The sequence below is a fragment of the Lampetra planeri genome, chromosome 1 (genome assembly GCF_965212315.1).
Source record: "Lampetra planeri chromosome 1, kcLamPlan1.2.h2, whole genome shotgun sequence".
In the NCBI taxonomy this organism is placed as follows: Eukaryota; Metazoa; Chordata; class Hyperoartia; order Petromyzontiformes; family Petromyzontidae; genus Lampetra; species Lampetra planeri.
The window spans coordinates 26,554,738-26,569,902 of NC_136107.1; the positions used below are offsets into that span (position 1 = coordinate 26,554,738).

Below are 15,165 nucleotides of genomic sequence, written 5' to 3' on the forward strand. Positions count from 1 at the left end.
AATTCGCGTGCACGCGCGCGTGTGTGTACGTGTGTGTGTGTACGTGTGTGTGTATGTATGTGCGGAGCGGTGGTGTAGCGGTTAGCGCGTTGCGCTACGAACCCGGCGATCCGGGTTCGAGTCCCGCTCACGGCCAACACTGATTATCTGAACCGGTCTTGGGCCTCCCCTAGGTCGACTCAGCATCAAATGAGTACTTTGTGCGGTGTGTAAACATCGCCACTGGGGAGACAAAGGCGGTCGGGCGTGGTACTGGCCACCCACCCTCTTGTGTAAAGGTCCGGCCTTCATAGGTGCTCACTAACAGCACTTGCGCCTACAGTCTGTCAAGGCTATACGGGGGATCTTTATCTTTGTGTGTGTGTGTGGGGGGGGGGGGCAGCGGTGGTGTAGTGGTTAGCGCGCTGTGCTGCGAAACCGGCGGTCCGAGTTCGATTCCCGTTCACGGTCGACACCCAGTGGCGATTATCTGAACCGTTCCTGGGCCTCCTCTAGGTCGACTCAGCCTCAAATGAGCACCTTGTGCGGTGTGTAAACCTCGCCGCTGGGGAGACAAAGGCGGCCGGGCGCGGTGTTGGCCACCCACTCCCTCGTGTGCCGTTCCAACCTTTCATAGGTGCTCGCTAACAGCACTTGCCCCAACAGTCTGTAAAGGATATAGGGGGAAAACTTTGGCTTTGTAGGAGGCAGATCGAGAGAGTGAGAGATACAGAGTGAGAGACACATCACACAAAGGCGTGTTGGCTCTTGCAGACTGTGCTCATGAGACCTGGGAGAGCTGCTGAAGAGGCCGTTAGGAAGGGAGTGATGGCACGCGCATGCGCAGACGCCAATCGCCCATTCGCGTTGTTTAATAATAATTCAAATGCATAATGCGCAACTTCTCAAGCTGCTGGCGACAGATGACGCGATTCGAAGCGATCGCTGCCGACGTCTGCGCTGAGGCCCAGGGAGAAAATGAACCTGCCAATGAGACGGCGATTAGTATAGAATTGTGTGTGTGTGTGTGCGTGCGCGTGTGTGCGTGTGTGTGTGTGCGCGTGTGCGTGCGTGTGTGTGTGCGCGTGTGTGTGCGTGTGCGTGTGTGCGTGCGTGTGAATGTGCGTGCGCGTGTGTGTGCGCGTGTGTGCGTGCGTGTGTGCGTGCGCGTGTGTGTGCGCGCGTGTGTGCGCGTGTGTGTGCGCGCGTGTGTGCGCGTGTGTGTGCGCGCGTGTGTGCGCGGGTTGGTGGTTGTTGTTTTTTCATTTCCACTTAAGTACTCGAATTGTTAATGTTGCTGCGTGTTTATTCTCCAACACACTGACGTTGCAACTAATGTAATTGGCACGTTTTGTTTCAAGTGACCGACCTTGCTGATTGGCTGTGTCGGGGGAGTGGCCGGTTTCGCGTTTGTATTTACGCGCTCTAACTCAAAATGTCGTTTTTATTATCTATGATGAATGTGAGGGCGCAGCCCTGCAATTTCTCACTCACGCCCCTGCTACTGGCCGCGTCGCTCATCCACTACAGGGGAAGAGCTCCTCGAGATGGCGAGACGGTAATAGTTACCCACGATTTACCCCACCACACACCACCTGCCCATCCACTCACTGTGGTGGGGACCCGTTTTTCGTCGCCGGGATGGGTGAAGAAGGAGGGGTTGGAGGTGGGGGGGATTAAACAAAGGAACAACAAAAATATTTAAAAATACTTTTTAAAAAACACGCTTTAATGAAATGTACCGTACGAGTAATGGCAGAACTCCACGACTTCAGGAAGTGGCTCCGAGGCTTGCCACAACGTAAGGAACCCTGGTGATTTACAGCCAACGTGAGTTGAGCGTGGACAATTAAACCCAAGATGGTTTAAACATATTTTATGTTTTATTTTTAACGATATAATATAGAATTGTCACCAGTTTGACATACGTTTACCAAGTTTGCAGGACATTGGGAAGTGGGTAAAATTTGAGTTACAATATTTGAGGATACGACAACAGACAGAGTGAGTTTGATAAAAGCGTGTAAATAATATTAATACAAAAAAAACACGTCCCATCGTTCCAACCGGTTATGTTTGGATTACCCGCCACTCTGTGCGCGTCGGGCGTAGTGAGGAGCTGCAGGTGAAGGGTTTCACGTGCTCCGTTGCGAGCCGGGCGAGCTGAGTTCGATTCCCGCTCACGGCCACCAACACTGAGCTAATCGCGGGGCTTCTCCAACAGTCAGGTAAGTAGAAAAATAATCCATCACGACGTTTCGATCGCAACACAAGCAATCGTCATCAGGTGGCGACAACCACAGCAAGAAAACACTGCAGCAGTGTGTTTTTTAATTGCAGTGGTTGTCGCCACCTGATGACGATTGCTTGTGTTGCGATCGAAACGTCGTCATCGAATGTTATTATTATTCTACCCACGTGCCTTCACCGAAAGAACCAAAGAGTGTGGATTCCTGCAGTCACGAAAGCTTTGAATCAAGTCAGTTAAGTCTATACTGGGGGGGGGGGGGGGTTGGATGTGTGTGTGTGATGCGCACGCTGAACATTTAGCTCGGCACATGGCGTTGGCCCTAAAGACGGTGAAAGTTAAACATTGCGCGTTCGTTAACGGGCGTTTGGCTGCCAAGTGCACGCTTCGGAAGAGGGGAAATGAGTTGGATGTTAATGTGCCGTTTTATTGAGTGGACTACTTTACGTTGCTATCTCCATGTGATCATGGGACTTGTTGTTGTTTTGCTGCCTTGCCCAATCTTGATAAATCGGACTGATAAAAAACAAACAATTAGGGCCTCACTATTTTCTCTAATTTTCACTCCTATCGTTGCTTTTTTTTGGGACTGTTTGCTTTTGGAACTCGCTCACACGCCCATACTGGCCATCTGTTTGAAACAAAAAGAGCCTCACGTCTCATCAAGATTCTTCTGATTCTGGCGGTGAAATTTGCTGCGTCGCTTCGGAGGGGAATGACTGCCGAATTGTGAGAGAGTGGAGACTCCCCGGCAAATTGAAAGCTGTTGCCGCTCCCCCCTCTCTCAGCTCGGTCGAGGATCAAAGTGTCGATAAATTAACGGGGCACTTTATATTTCTATATTTCTATTGCGCGATAAAACTTCACGAGCATGTGGACCGACTTTCTCCCCCTCCCGTCTATGCCCACGCTTGCTAAGCCCGTGTCCATTGTTTTAGAGATCATTGCTGCGGTGTCAGGATGACGATGCTTGATTTTTGTTTCAAATTCTTGCGCGTGATGGCAGTACAGCAACGTGGTTCAGGGGCGCGATGCCAATGTCGAGGTCTGTCGGCTAAGCCACGACGAGAGGGCTTCAGCAGAGAGGAAAAGAGAGTTCGTGGCGTTTGATCGGGCTTTTCCCACTGTGCAGTTCCCAAACAACGGAAAAATGTATCTTCACTAATAGGACACTTAGAGTCGTTAGAGCTATTTCAGTCCCGTCTTTAGAACTCACCTCTTTAAATTGGTCAATACATTCCACTAGTTTTGAGCGTGTGGGTGGGTGAGGGGATGAGGAGGCGAGTAGGGGAGTTGGTGGGCGAGTGAGTGTATGAGTAGGGGAGTTGGTGTGTGAGTGAGTGGATGAGTGGATGAGTAGGGGAGTTGGTGGGTGAGTGAGTGGGTGAGTGGATGAGTGGATGAGTAGGGGAGTTGGTGGGTGAGTGAGTGGATGAGTTGGCGAGTAGGAGAGTTGGTGGGTGAGCGAGTGGATGAGTGGATGAGTAGGGAGTTGGTGGGTGAGTGAGCGGATGAGTGGATGATTAGGCGAGTAGGGGAGTTGGTGGGTGAGTGAGTGGGTGAGTGGATGAGTAGGGGAGTTGGTGGGTGAGTGAGTGGGTGAGTGGATGAGTAGGGGAGTTGGTGGGTGAGCGAGTGGATGAGTAGGTGAGTAGGAGAGTTGGTGGGTGAGTGAGTGGGTGAGTGGATGAGTAGGTGAGTAGGAGAGTTGGTGGGTGAATGAGTGAGAGAGTAAATTGGCTTTCATCCCCCGCCGTTTACCCATCGAGCTTTGTTTATTCACTGCTATCCATACACGGGGCGCATTGGTGGGATCTATGGATGAAATGCGCACGACAAATGCAAATTATTGTTAATATTACAGTGGTCTACTTGTGTGGTCCATAGTTGTGGTTGCCTGGCCAGAATCGCACTGCACGAGGCTAACAATGACGCTGCCCAATGCACAGTCTCTACTTTTTGATCTCTGCCGTCCGTGCTTTCGTCTTCCTCCATGCCCGCTGTTTAAGTCCTTGATTATTAAGCCCCACTTTTATTTTAGCTGTCTATATGACCGACTCTGCATGGCTCTCCGTATAGAATACACGTGCCCGACTGTTGCCAACAGAGCAGTGTTCTTTGCTCATTGTCAGAGGAGGGGCCACTTTCGCCGATAGGACATCATCAGTGTGTGTGAGGTCCCGCCACACATTGGAAACCATTGTTGGGTTTGACAGCAGCAGCACGACCATGATGACGATGATGACGATGATGATCTTGTCACGTGTTGTGTATTGTCGAGGTCGTGCACGTCCGGGGCCTTGCAATGAAGAAGACGCAGAGCGTCTGGTCCTGTGGTCGAATTTAGACGCAGCATCCGAACGTCATTGGATTGTACGATGCAATGTCACAAGATGTGTATCGCGTGCGACCTCTTGCTAAATTTCCGCTAACGCGATGTAACAACACGCAACAATTAAACGATTGCCCGTTTAACAACCGCATGATCATAATACAAATGTGTTTGGCAACCCATCGCCTTCTCTGAGTTTTCATCAGCAGAGCACAGCTGTTACACGAATGCCACTGGGTTCCCTGTAGTGCTAGACAGTTTAAACTACTAAACAATTTTATTTATTTGACCAGGTAAGGCCCACTGAGCTATATAGAACAATCCACGCGACCACGTGGAAGCGTCAGGGCGAGGCCCCTGAGAGGCACGAACCTGACATTGTACTACCTTGGTGGTAGCAATGACCCCCGTGTCTTGCTACTTACCACGTAATGACGAACCCAGGGTGCACCGCGCCACGACTATCACACCGGACGAATACATATCTGAGTACAAGGCCCCCCTCCCGCCCACCCAGCCCCCCATGCTCCCCCTGAACCTCGCCAATCTCAATACTCAACCTCGCGCCGAGTTGACAAGTTCCCCGAGTTGAGCGCAACACCAACAGCGCCGCACCGAAGCCGTCACCTGGGCTTCGAACCTGAGTTCCGAGTACCCAGGCACGTTTTGCTAATAATAACAACAACAACAGCAGCAACAATAACAGCAACAATAACAGCAACAATAACAACAACAATAACAGCAACAACAGCAACAATAACAGCAACAATAACAACAACAATAACAACTATAACAGCAACAATACCAACAATAACAACAATAACAGCAACAATAACAGCAACAATAACAACAATAACAGCAACAATAACAGCAACAATAACAACAACAATAACAACAATAACAGCAACAATAACAGCAACAATAACAGCAACAACAGCAACAATAACAGCAACAATAACAACAACAATAACAACAATAACAGCAACAATAACAGCAACAATAACAGCAACAATAACAACAATAACAGCAACAATAACAACAACAATAACAACAATAACAGCAACAATAACAACAACAATAACAACAATAACAGCAACAATAACAACAATAACAGCAACAATAACAACAACAATAACAACAATAACAGCAACAATAACAACAATAACAGCAACAATAACAGCAACAATAACAACAATAACAACAATAACAGCAACAATAACAACAACAATAACAACAATAACAGCAACAATAACAACAATAACAGCAACAATAACAACAACAATAACAACAATAACAGCAACAATAACAACAATAACAGCAACAATAACAACAACAATAACAACAATAACAGCAACAATAACAACAATAACAGCAACAATAACAACAATAACAGCAACAACAACAACAACAATAACAACAATAACAGCAACAATAACAACAATAACAGCAACAACAACAACAACAATAACAACAATAACAGCAACAATAACACCAACAATAACAACAACAATAACAACAATAACAGCAACAATAACAACAATAACAGCAACAATAACAACAATAACAGCAACAATAACAACAACAATAACAACAATAACAGCAACAATAACAACAATAACAGCAATAACAGCAACAATAACAACAACAATAACAACAATAACAGCAACAATAACAACAACAATAACAACAATAACAGCAACAATAACAACAACAATAACAACAATAACAGCAACAATAACAACAACAATAACAACAATAACAGCAACAATAACAACAACAATAACAACAATAACAGCAACAATAACAACAACAATAACAACAATAACAGCAACAATAACAACAATAACAACAATAACAGCAACAATAACAACAACAATAACAACAATAACAGCAACAATAACAACAACAATAACAACAATAACAGCAACAATAACAACAATAACAACAATAACAGCAACAATAACAACAATAACAGCAACAATAACAACAATAACAACAATAACAACAATAACAGCAACAACAACAGCAACAATAACAGCAACAATAACAACAACAACAGCAACAATAACAGCAACAATAACAACAACAATAACAACAATAACAACAATAACAGCAACAACAACAGCAACAACAACAGCAACAATAACAGCAACAATAACAACAATAACAGCAACAACAACAGCAACAATAACAGCAACAATAACAACAACAACAGCAACAACAACAGCAACAATAACAGCAACAATAACAACAATAACAGCAACAACAACAGCAACAATAACAGCAACAATAACAACAACAGCAACAACAACAGCAACAACAACAGCAACAATAACAACAATAACAGCAACAACAACAGCAACAATAACAGCAACAATAACAACAACAACAGCAACAACAACAGCAACAATAGCAGCAACAATAACAACAATAACAACAATAACAGCAACAACAACAGCAACAACAACAGCAACAACAACAGCAACAGCCAGACGATTGACGACATCGGGATACGCATTCTCAACGTGACAAGTTTCACGAGTTTGAGCGCAGCGATAACAAGTATAACCCGTAAAAACAAAGTTTTTCACTATAAATCCTTTATATGCGTGGCGGCTAGAGTCCTCTCGTCCTCTGGCTTGAGATGGCTGCCACCTATGGGTCAGATGATTGCCTGCCACCATTAAGCCATTGGTAATTAAATATAAAAAAAATTTCCTAAAAAGTGTAAAATTTTGGAAATATTTTTTTCACGAACATTAATTGTCACGCACAACGAGTCTGTGTGGAAAATGTCAGCTCGATTGGATCACGGGAAGTGGGTTAAAAAACGACCGAAAGATTTGCACGGTCGTAAGCAAGCAAGCACGCACGCAAGCAAGCAAGCGAACTTAATATAAAGGATTTAAAAACATGGCACACTGGCGCACCGCTGAAAATTTGAACCCAGCGCCCCCCCTACCCCCCCCCTACCCCCCCCTACCCCCCCCCTACCCCCCCCCTCCTCCTCCTCCTCGTGCTCAAATTCGCGCTCGCACCAAAAAACAAAAAACAGAGACAAAGATCTCCCGGGTAGCCTTCAGCAGAGTGTTGGGGCAAGTGCTATTCGCGAGCACCTCTGAAGGGCGGAAGGGGCACACGAGGGGGTTGGTTTTTGTCTTCTCGGTTCTTTCGGTAAAGTCATCACGTAGAAGGGAAGTAATAAAATAATAAAATAAAGCATAATAAAATAATTCTCACGACGTTTCGGCCACAACGCAAGCAGCCGTCCTCAGGTGAAAAACCAGGTCTGTCGAGGCGACAGCGTCTGAATGAAACAGCACCATGCTTGGAGCATATATTTAAGCTGGGTTGGAAGGGGGGGAAAGGGCGCCTTGACAAAATAATTTGCATATAAAGAGGAATTCAGCATATTTATGGGAAATGCAGGTATGTGATTGGTTGGTTGTTGTCTCCTTCCCCGGCACCTCCGATGAACACACTTGGCTGCGTACGGTGCGAAAGAAGTTCAACGTACATACATATACATACATGCCACGCCCGGCCGCCTTTGTCTCCCCATTTGAGCCCAAGTCGACCTAGGGGAGGCCCAGGACCGTTTCAGTTAATCGTCGCCGCGTTCGTAGCGCAGCGCGCTAACTGTTGCTTTTGGCCATCACCTATGAAGGCCCCCACGGCACACGAGGGGGTGGGTGGCCAACGCCACGCCCGGCCGCCGCCTTTGTCTCCCCAGGAGTCTACACACCGCACCGGGTCCTCATTTGAGGCCGAGTCGACCTAGGGGAGGCCCAGGACCGGATCAGAGAATCGTCACCGGTGTTGTTGGCCGTGAGCGGGAATCGAACTCGGGCTGCCGGGTTCGTAGCGCAGCGCGCTAACCGCTACACCACCGCTCACTTGTACACGCGCGCACACAAACAAAGATCCCCCGTGTAGCCTTAACAGACTGTAGGGGCAAGTGCTGTTAGCGAGCACCTATGAATGCCGGAACGGTACACGAGGGGGGTGGGTGGCCAGCACCATGCCCGACCGCCTTTGTCTCCCCAGTGGCGATGTTTACACACCACACCAGGTACTAATTTCAGGCTGAGTCGACCTAGGGGAGGCCCAGGACCGGTTCAGATAATCGTCACTGGTGTTGGCCGTGAGCGGGAATCGAACCCGGGTCGCCGTTCATAGCGCCATAGGTTCATAGCGCAGCGCGCTAACCGCTACACTACCGCTCCCCACACACACACACACACGCGCACACACGCACACGCACGCACACGCGCACACACACGCACACGCGCACACACACGCACACACACGCGCACACACACGGGGGGGGGGGGGAGGGGGCGGTGTCGGCGGAGTAATAACCGCGCCGTGTCGTTCTCCGACCAGATCCCGAGACTCTGTAAGTGGCCGCGATTCATCAGGCTTCTGGCAAGTGCTGGGGCCACGTAACTGGGAGCATAAAAGTAATTTAGCGCACGCCGCAAACAGTTCCTAAATCAAAAAGGGGGCTCGCTGAATCGGGGGGGGGTATAGTGGAGGGGGGGGGGGTCCTCGTGCTCTCTGTTCGAACGAGTCATTTGTCTGTACCGCGTCTCTCCCTCTCCACCCCTCTCGCTCTCTCGCGATCGCCTCGCTCGCTCGCTCGCGGGCGAGCGAGCGAGTCGCTGTTTTCATGCGCCGAGGACAAAAATGGGGGGAAAAAACGCCTCGCTCATTTTTCAAGACGCGATGAATGCGCCCAGAGTGCCGAGCGCGGAGGAGCGGCGGCTGCGGTGGTGGCGGTGGTGGTGGTGGAGTCTCACTTAAGAGGCGCTCAGGGGGCAGGCGAGGGCAAGGGAGAGACACGGCACGTGGCGGGGGTGGAGGGGGTTTAGTGAGTGAGTGGAGGTCATGGTAAAAACAAGCCACAGTTACAGGTGAAACCTTGCAGTTGCTTGCCCCACGTGACTGCTGACAGAGATGTCGTCTTGCACGCTGGCCAGCTCGTCTTGGAAGAGGCGAGGGAGAGCCCACAACATTGTTGTTGTTGTTTTACCCCAACGCCGCCGAGAACTGCCGATCGCCTAGACTGGGAAGGACGGCGATGTAACTGGAACACTCACCCGGTGTTCTAACTGCGCACGTGGACATCGGCATAAAGAGAGTGGTCGCAGAAGAGCTGTGACGCAAAGTGCGCAAAGAAGCATCGAGTTGGGAGGGGGATTGGTGGTGGAGGCCAGTGGCCACCCACCCAATCGTGTGCCGTACCGGTCCTTCATAGGTGCTCGCTAACACAGCACTTGGCCCGATAGTAGCACGTGAAGGCTGTACGGGAGAAGCTGTACCTCTGTATGTGTACCCCACGCGTTATGTAACGCAGCTCATTGTTGCCACTGCCGCGCCGGGAGAGATGATCGAATTCAACCGGCCATCTATGGATTTCAACAACAAAGACAAAGACCCCCCGTATAGCCTAAACAGACTGTAGGGGCAAGTGCTGTTAGCTAGCACCTATGAAGGCCGGCACACGAGGGGGTGGGTGGCCAGCACCACGCCCGACCGCCTTTGTCTCCCTAGTGGCGTCGTTTGCACACGAACCAAGTTTTTAATTTGAGGCTGAGTCGACCTAGGGGAGGCCCATAACCGGTTCAGATAATCGTCACCGGTGTTGGCCGTGAGCAGGAATCGAACTCGGGTCGCCAGGTTTGTAGCGCAGCGCGCTAACCGCTCCACCACCGCTCCACCACCGCTCCACCACCGCTCCACCACCGCTCCACCACCGCTCCACCACCGCTCCACCACCGCTCCACCACCGCTCCACCACCGCTCCACCACCGCTCCACCACCGCTCACACGCACAAACGTGTACTGTGTACAACACGCTCTCAGGCTTAAGGATTACGCAAAACCACCTCTTCCTGAAAAACCGCTTTTGTGGCTTTCTTCCCATTAGTCGCCACCAATAAACGGAGCAAATTTGACCAACCAGCCCAACCTACGGGCGGGGGTGTCAATCAGCGCGACCAAGGGGAGATAACCCATCCGACCTGTTTCCGTCATCATTGAGACTCATCGGTCGAGCGCACATCCAGCGCGCTCACCGTTAAAGCGTGGCATGGCTGGGGTGGTGGGGGTGGTGGGGGTGGTGCAGGGTGGGTTGAGACGATGACATTAGCGCCACGGGGACAAATGATGGAGATTATTTTCAAACGCGGGGGGGAGGGAGGATAGGGGGGGGGTCTGGAGATGCGTTTGTAAAAAAAAAGTGCTCGCGACAATGCGGGGTAAAGGGTGAGGATTTATGGTCGCGAATTAATGCGACGGCGCGTCAAGCAAGACGCGGTACGGAGCAATTGAACGCGCATCCTAATCCATAATCCGTACTTTTATCACTGTGATAATACGACCACTGCACGGCGTTGTGTGGAGCGGTGGCGCAGCGGTTAGCGCAGTGCAGTTGATCAGAATCAGAATCATTTATACCGGAGGAATCTGATGAGCTATGAAGCTCCTTTTTAATCGATGTCCAATAGGTTGCGAGTCAGAACGTTACGTGCAACCTATAGGAAATGTAAACAAATCACCTTTTAAAAAAATATGCAAATAAAACTCAACTATTTTTTTTGTTATCTGACCAGGTAAAGCCCACTGAGCTATTATCATTCTGTTTTCAGAAGCGACCTGGCCACAAATGATAGCTCAACGAAGCGGCTTATCGCGTGGAAATGTATGAACTCGGCATTCGGTTCGCCTGCCATGGCTACAAATGACCGCCCAGTGATGACGATCGGCGTGGTGAAGAGTTGGCCAAACAACTGCCACGATCTAACCGACTCGGGCGCGGGGACGCCTTCATATTCTCCACGCGTTCCCCGTGTCACCGAGCATCGCGGTCTGAAGCGTCAGAGTCCAAGCCCTGCTTGGAGCAGGGGTCCCCCAACCTTTACCGGTCCGTGGCCTGTTAGGAACCGGGCCGCACAGCAGCAGGAGGTGAGAGCGGTGAGTCCGCGCGTGTTGCCAGCCCTCATTGTTTAATTATTCACCACATCCATCCGCGCCTCTCTTCCGCACCGCGCATTTGCCTCAATCACCGTGTTGGTAAGCCCACAAGCTCTAACCCCTAGTAGCCAAAATGAGTAAAAAACAAACGTCGCTGGAGAGCTTCTTTGAAAAGGGGGGAAAGACCCAATGATGAACCCCCCCCCCCCCCGGTCCGTGAAAAAATTGCCAAAAAGGTTGGGGACCGCTGCCTTGGAGGATGGACGGGGTGCAGAGGAAGGGGGGGAACTCACAACTACCATCACTCTGGGGGGGGGGGGGGGGACAAGGATTCGGGGTTCGATAAAACAAGCGCTATGCTGTGGTCAACAAACAGTGATCAACAAACAGTACTTCATAACAGTACTTGTCGCATGGGTAAACTAACCCCGCCATAGGAATGTGGAATTTCCACGACTGGCTCTTGGCTCCCAGTGGAGACAGGGCAGGTGCCTGTGCATCAATCTTGCGAACCAGTGTGCTGTCCTAAGCAAAACACACAAAAAAGGGTCGTAGCCTGAAACGTCGCCTATATATTATTTTCTACCCCCTTTTAGGGGCAGCGTCAACTGGCGATTGTGACGATGTTTTGTGTTTCACTTCGTTCGGTAAATTCTTGTTTCCGAACAATGTCTCTTGGCCGAAGTTACAATCCCTTACTGATCATATAAAAGAAAAAAACATTACACACGGATTGTATTTTGACAAATCATTACTTTATTAAGACCGTTCAATCACGTTCATTTGACCAAGAAGAGAATTCAACGTGAAATAAACATATGTTTGTAAAACAGTGAAATCGCACGCGTCCACTCGCAAATTCCGCTTAATCCGACCGACGATGCCTTCAAGAAAAGCCTGAGGCAGACAGGGAACGTGCTTCCTTCCCATTAGGGCTCATCGGCGAACCAAGGCCAGCTGCGCACTTCTGTGGCATAAGCAAGGCGATCCCACTGATCAAGCAAAGCATGGGACGGTGAAGCTATGGTTAGTGATGGGATAGGGTTATGGTCGAGTCTGTGGGTCTCTGTGTGAGTCTGTGGGTCTCTGGGTGAGTCTGTGGGTCTCTGTGCGAGACTGTGGGTCTCTGTATGAGTCTATGGGTCTCTGTGTGAGTCTGTGGGTCTCTGTGTGAGTCTGTGGGTCTCTGCGTGGGTCTGTGGGTCTCTGTGTGAGTCTATGGGTCTCTGTGTGAGTCTGTGGGTCTCTGCGTGGGTCTGTGGGTCTCTGTGTGAGTCTATGGGTCTCTGCGTGAGTCTGTGGGTCTCTGCGTGGGTCTGTGGGTCGCTGTGTGAGTCTGTGGGTCGCTGTGTGAGTGTTTGGGTCTCTGTGTGAGTCTGTGGGTCTCTGCGTGGATCTGTGGGTCTCTGTGTGAGTCTGTGAGTCTCTGCGTGGGTCTGTGGGTCTCTGCGTGGGTCTGTGGGTCTCTGTGTGAGTCTATGGGTCTCTGTGTGAGTCTGTGGGTCTCTGCGTGGGTCTGTGGGTCTCTGTGTGAGTCTGTGGGTCTCTGTGTGAGTCTGTGGGTTCCTGTGTGAGTCTATGGGTCTCTGCGTGAGTCTGTGGGTCTCTGCGTGAGTCTGTGGGTCGCTGTGTGAGTGCTTGGGTCTCTGTGTGAGTCTATGGGTCTCTGTGTGAGTGTGTGGGTCTCTGTGTGATTGTTTGGGTCTCCGTGCGAGACTGTGGGTTTCTGTGTGAGTGTGTGGGTCTCTGTGTGAGTCTGTGGGTCTCTCTGTGAGTCTATGGGTCTCTGTGGGAGTCTGTGGGTCTCTCTGTGAGTCTATGGGTTTCTGTGCGAGTCTATGGGTCTCTGCGTTAGTTTATGGGTCTCTGTGTGAGTGTGTGGGTCTCTGTGTGAGTTTATGGGTCTCTGTGTGAGTGTGTGGGCCTCTGTGTGAGTTGATGGGTCTCTGTGCGAGTCTGTGGGTCTCTCTGTGAGTCTATGGGTCTCTCTGTAAGTTTGTGGGTCTCTGTGTGAATGTATACGTCTGTGTGTAAGTGCGTGGTTGGAATTTAGGTTCGTGCTTGCAGTTCGGGTTGGTGGTCAGAGTTAGGGATGGTGGTTATCGTAATGATTTGGTGGTTAAACCAAGGGATTGTGGTTGTTAGAGCCGTCTCTAGGGGTTACGCCCCGGGCCCCGCGCTTGGGGGGGGGTGCACAGTGGGTGAGTTTCCCCGGGCTCCTGTGGCCGGCTTTGCTGGTGATCGTGAATCTCCATGAGCACGTGACGTCTCTCCCGTGTGGCGCGCTCGTCACATCTCGTACGCCGCGGTGAGGAACGCCCGCGGCACGAGGCCCACTTTGCCGTCGAGCTCGCCCACCCACCACTGCCACTTCTCGTAGTCCTGCAAAGACAAAGGTCCACCGACCCGTCTAGCCATCAACAGACTGTTGGGGCAAGTGCTGTTAGCGAGCAGCACCTATGGAAGGCTGGCACGATTGACACAAGGGGGTGGGTGGACAGCACCACGCCCGGCCGCCTTTGTCTCCCGAGAGGCGATCTTTCTACGCATCGCACTCGGTACTCATTTTGAGGCTGAGTCGACCTAGGGGAGGCCTGTGACCGGTTCAGATCATCGTCGCTGGTGTTGGTGTCCGTGAGCGGGAATCGAACTCAGGTAGCCGGGTTTGTAGCGCACTAACCACTACCCTACCGCTTCCCCACCACCACCACCTGCACTACCGAGACAATAATAACAACAGCCTATCAGACGTTTCACATGAAACCAGGTGGGGTTGCCACCCACACACAATTCTAGATTTGAAGCTTTCGTGACTGCAAGGATTCATATTCTTAGGTTTTTTCGGTAAAGTCACGTAGGTAAAACATTAAAATTAATAAAAGTAAAATAAAAATAAAAAATCACGACGTTTCGGAGGCAACACAAGCCTCCGTCTTCAGGTGGAACCGTAATCTCTCATTTACTTGATAAACCCACACACAATTACACTGGTCAACAAAAAAAAATGTTTTTTTTATGGCCTGGACTTTTGCAGCTGTTCTAGACTATTGTCAGGGTGCTGATTCCAAATCTGATCTCAGATTTGCTCTATCACATCTCATTTTATGCTATCGGCATACCCCATTTTCATTGGTTTTACCCGAAATTAACTCTGTCACTTATGATTGCAAGTTGTTGCGAGTCAGTGACTGCTTTAGTGTTAAAATATGGTGCTGTTTTTTAGGATAGTGTGTTTATAATATAATTTTATGTAGATATCCACATTTATTTAATATTTTTCTTCTGCAGTTTTTATTAAAAATGCAATATTTGATATCTCAAAAACCTGATGTGATAGGCAAAAACTGATGCCAGATTTGGAATCACCACCCCAAAATTACCTTAAAACCGTTGGAATACCTTATGCCAGAAAAAGTGTGTTGACCAGTGTTATCATCCCCCTGTTCGTATTCCCCTTCAGCCCTTTGGCGTAGGTGGCTGTGTTCACGAACTACAAGCAGCAGCATCATCGTCGTGGGAATGCATCTCTTGTGCATCTCTTCTTTCACAAGTTAAATACATTATTCCTCTCCCTTCTAATGCCTCCACCGCCTCCTCCTCCTCCTCCACTCCATCAGTGTCGTCGTTT

General features: G+C 49.6%; 1 protein-coding gene across 9 annotated transcripts in view; it reads right to left on the reverse strand.

The window, feature by feature from the left end:
- Positions 1 to 12,270: 12,270 nt before the first annotated feature.
- LOC144720752 (src kinase-associated phosphoprotein 2-B-like) overlaps positions 12,271 to 15,165 on the reverse strand; it is a 131,058-nt gene continuing 128,163 nt past the window's right edge. For 7 of the 9 annotated variants that reach the window (XM_078597794.1, XM_078597786.1, XM_078597810.1 and 4 more), the window contains one exon: positions 12,271 to 13,919. In XM_078597794.1, coding sequence (XP_078453920.1) covers positions 13,691 to 13,919 — 229 coding nt within the window. In that variant the 3' untranslated portion in view covers positions 12,271 to 13,690. The remainder of the gene's footprint in view (positions 13,920 to 15,165) is intronic. The other 2 variants (XM_078597846.1, XM_078597820.1) reach the window with 1 other exon arrangement.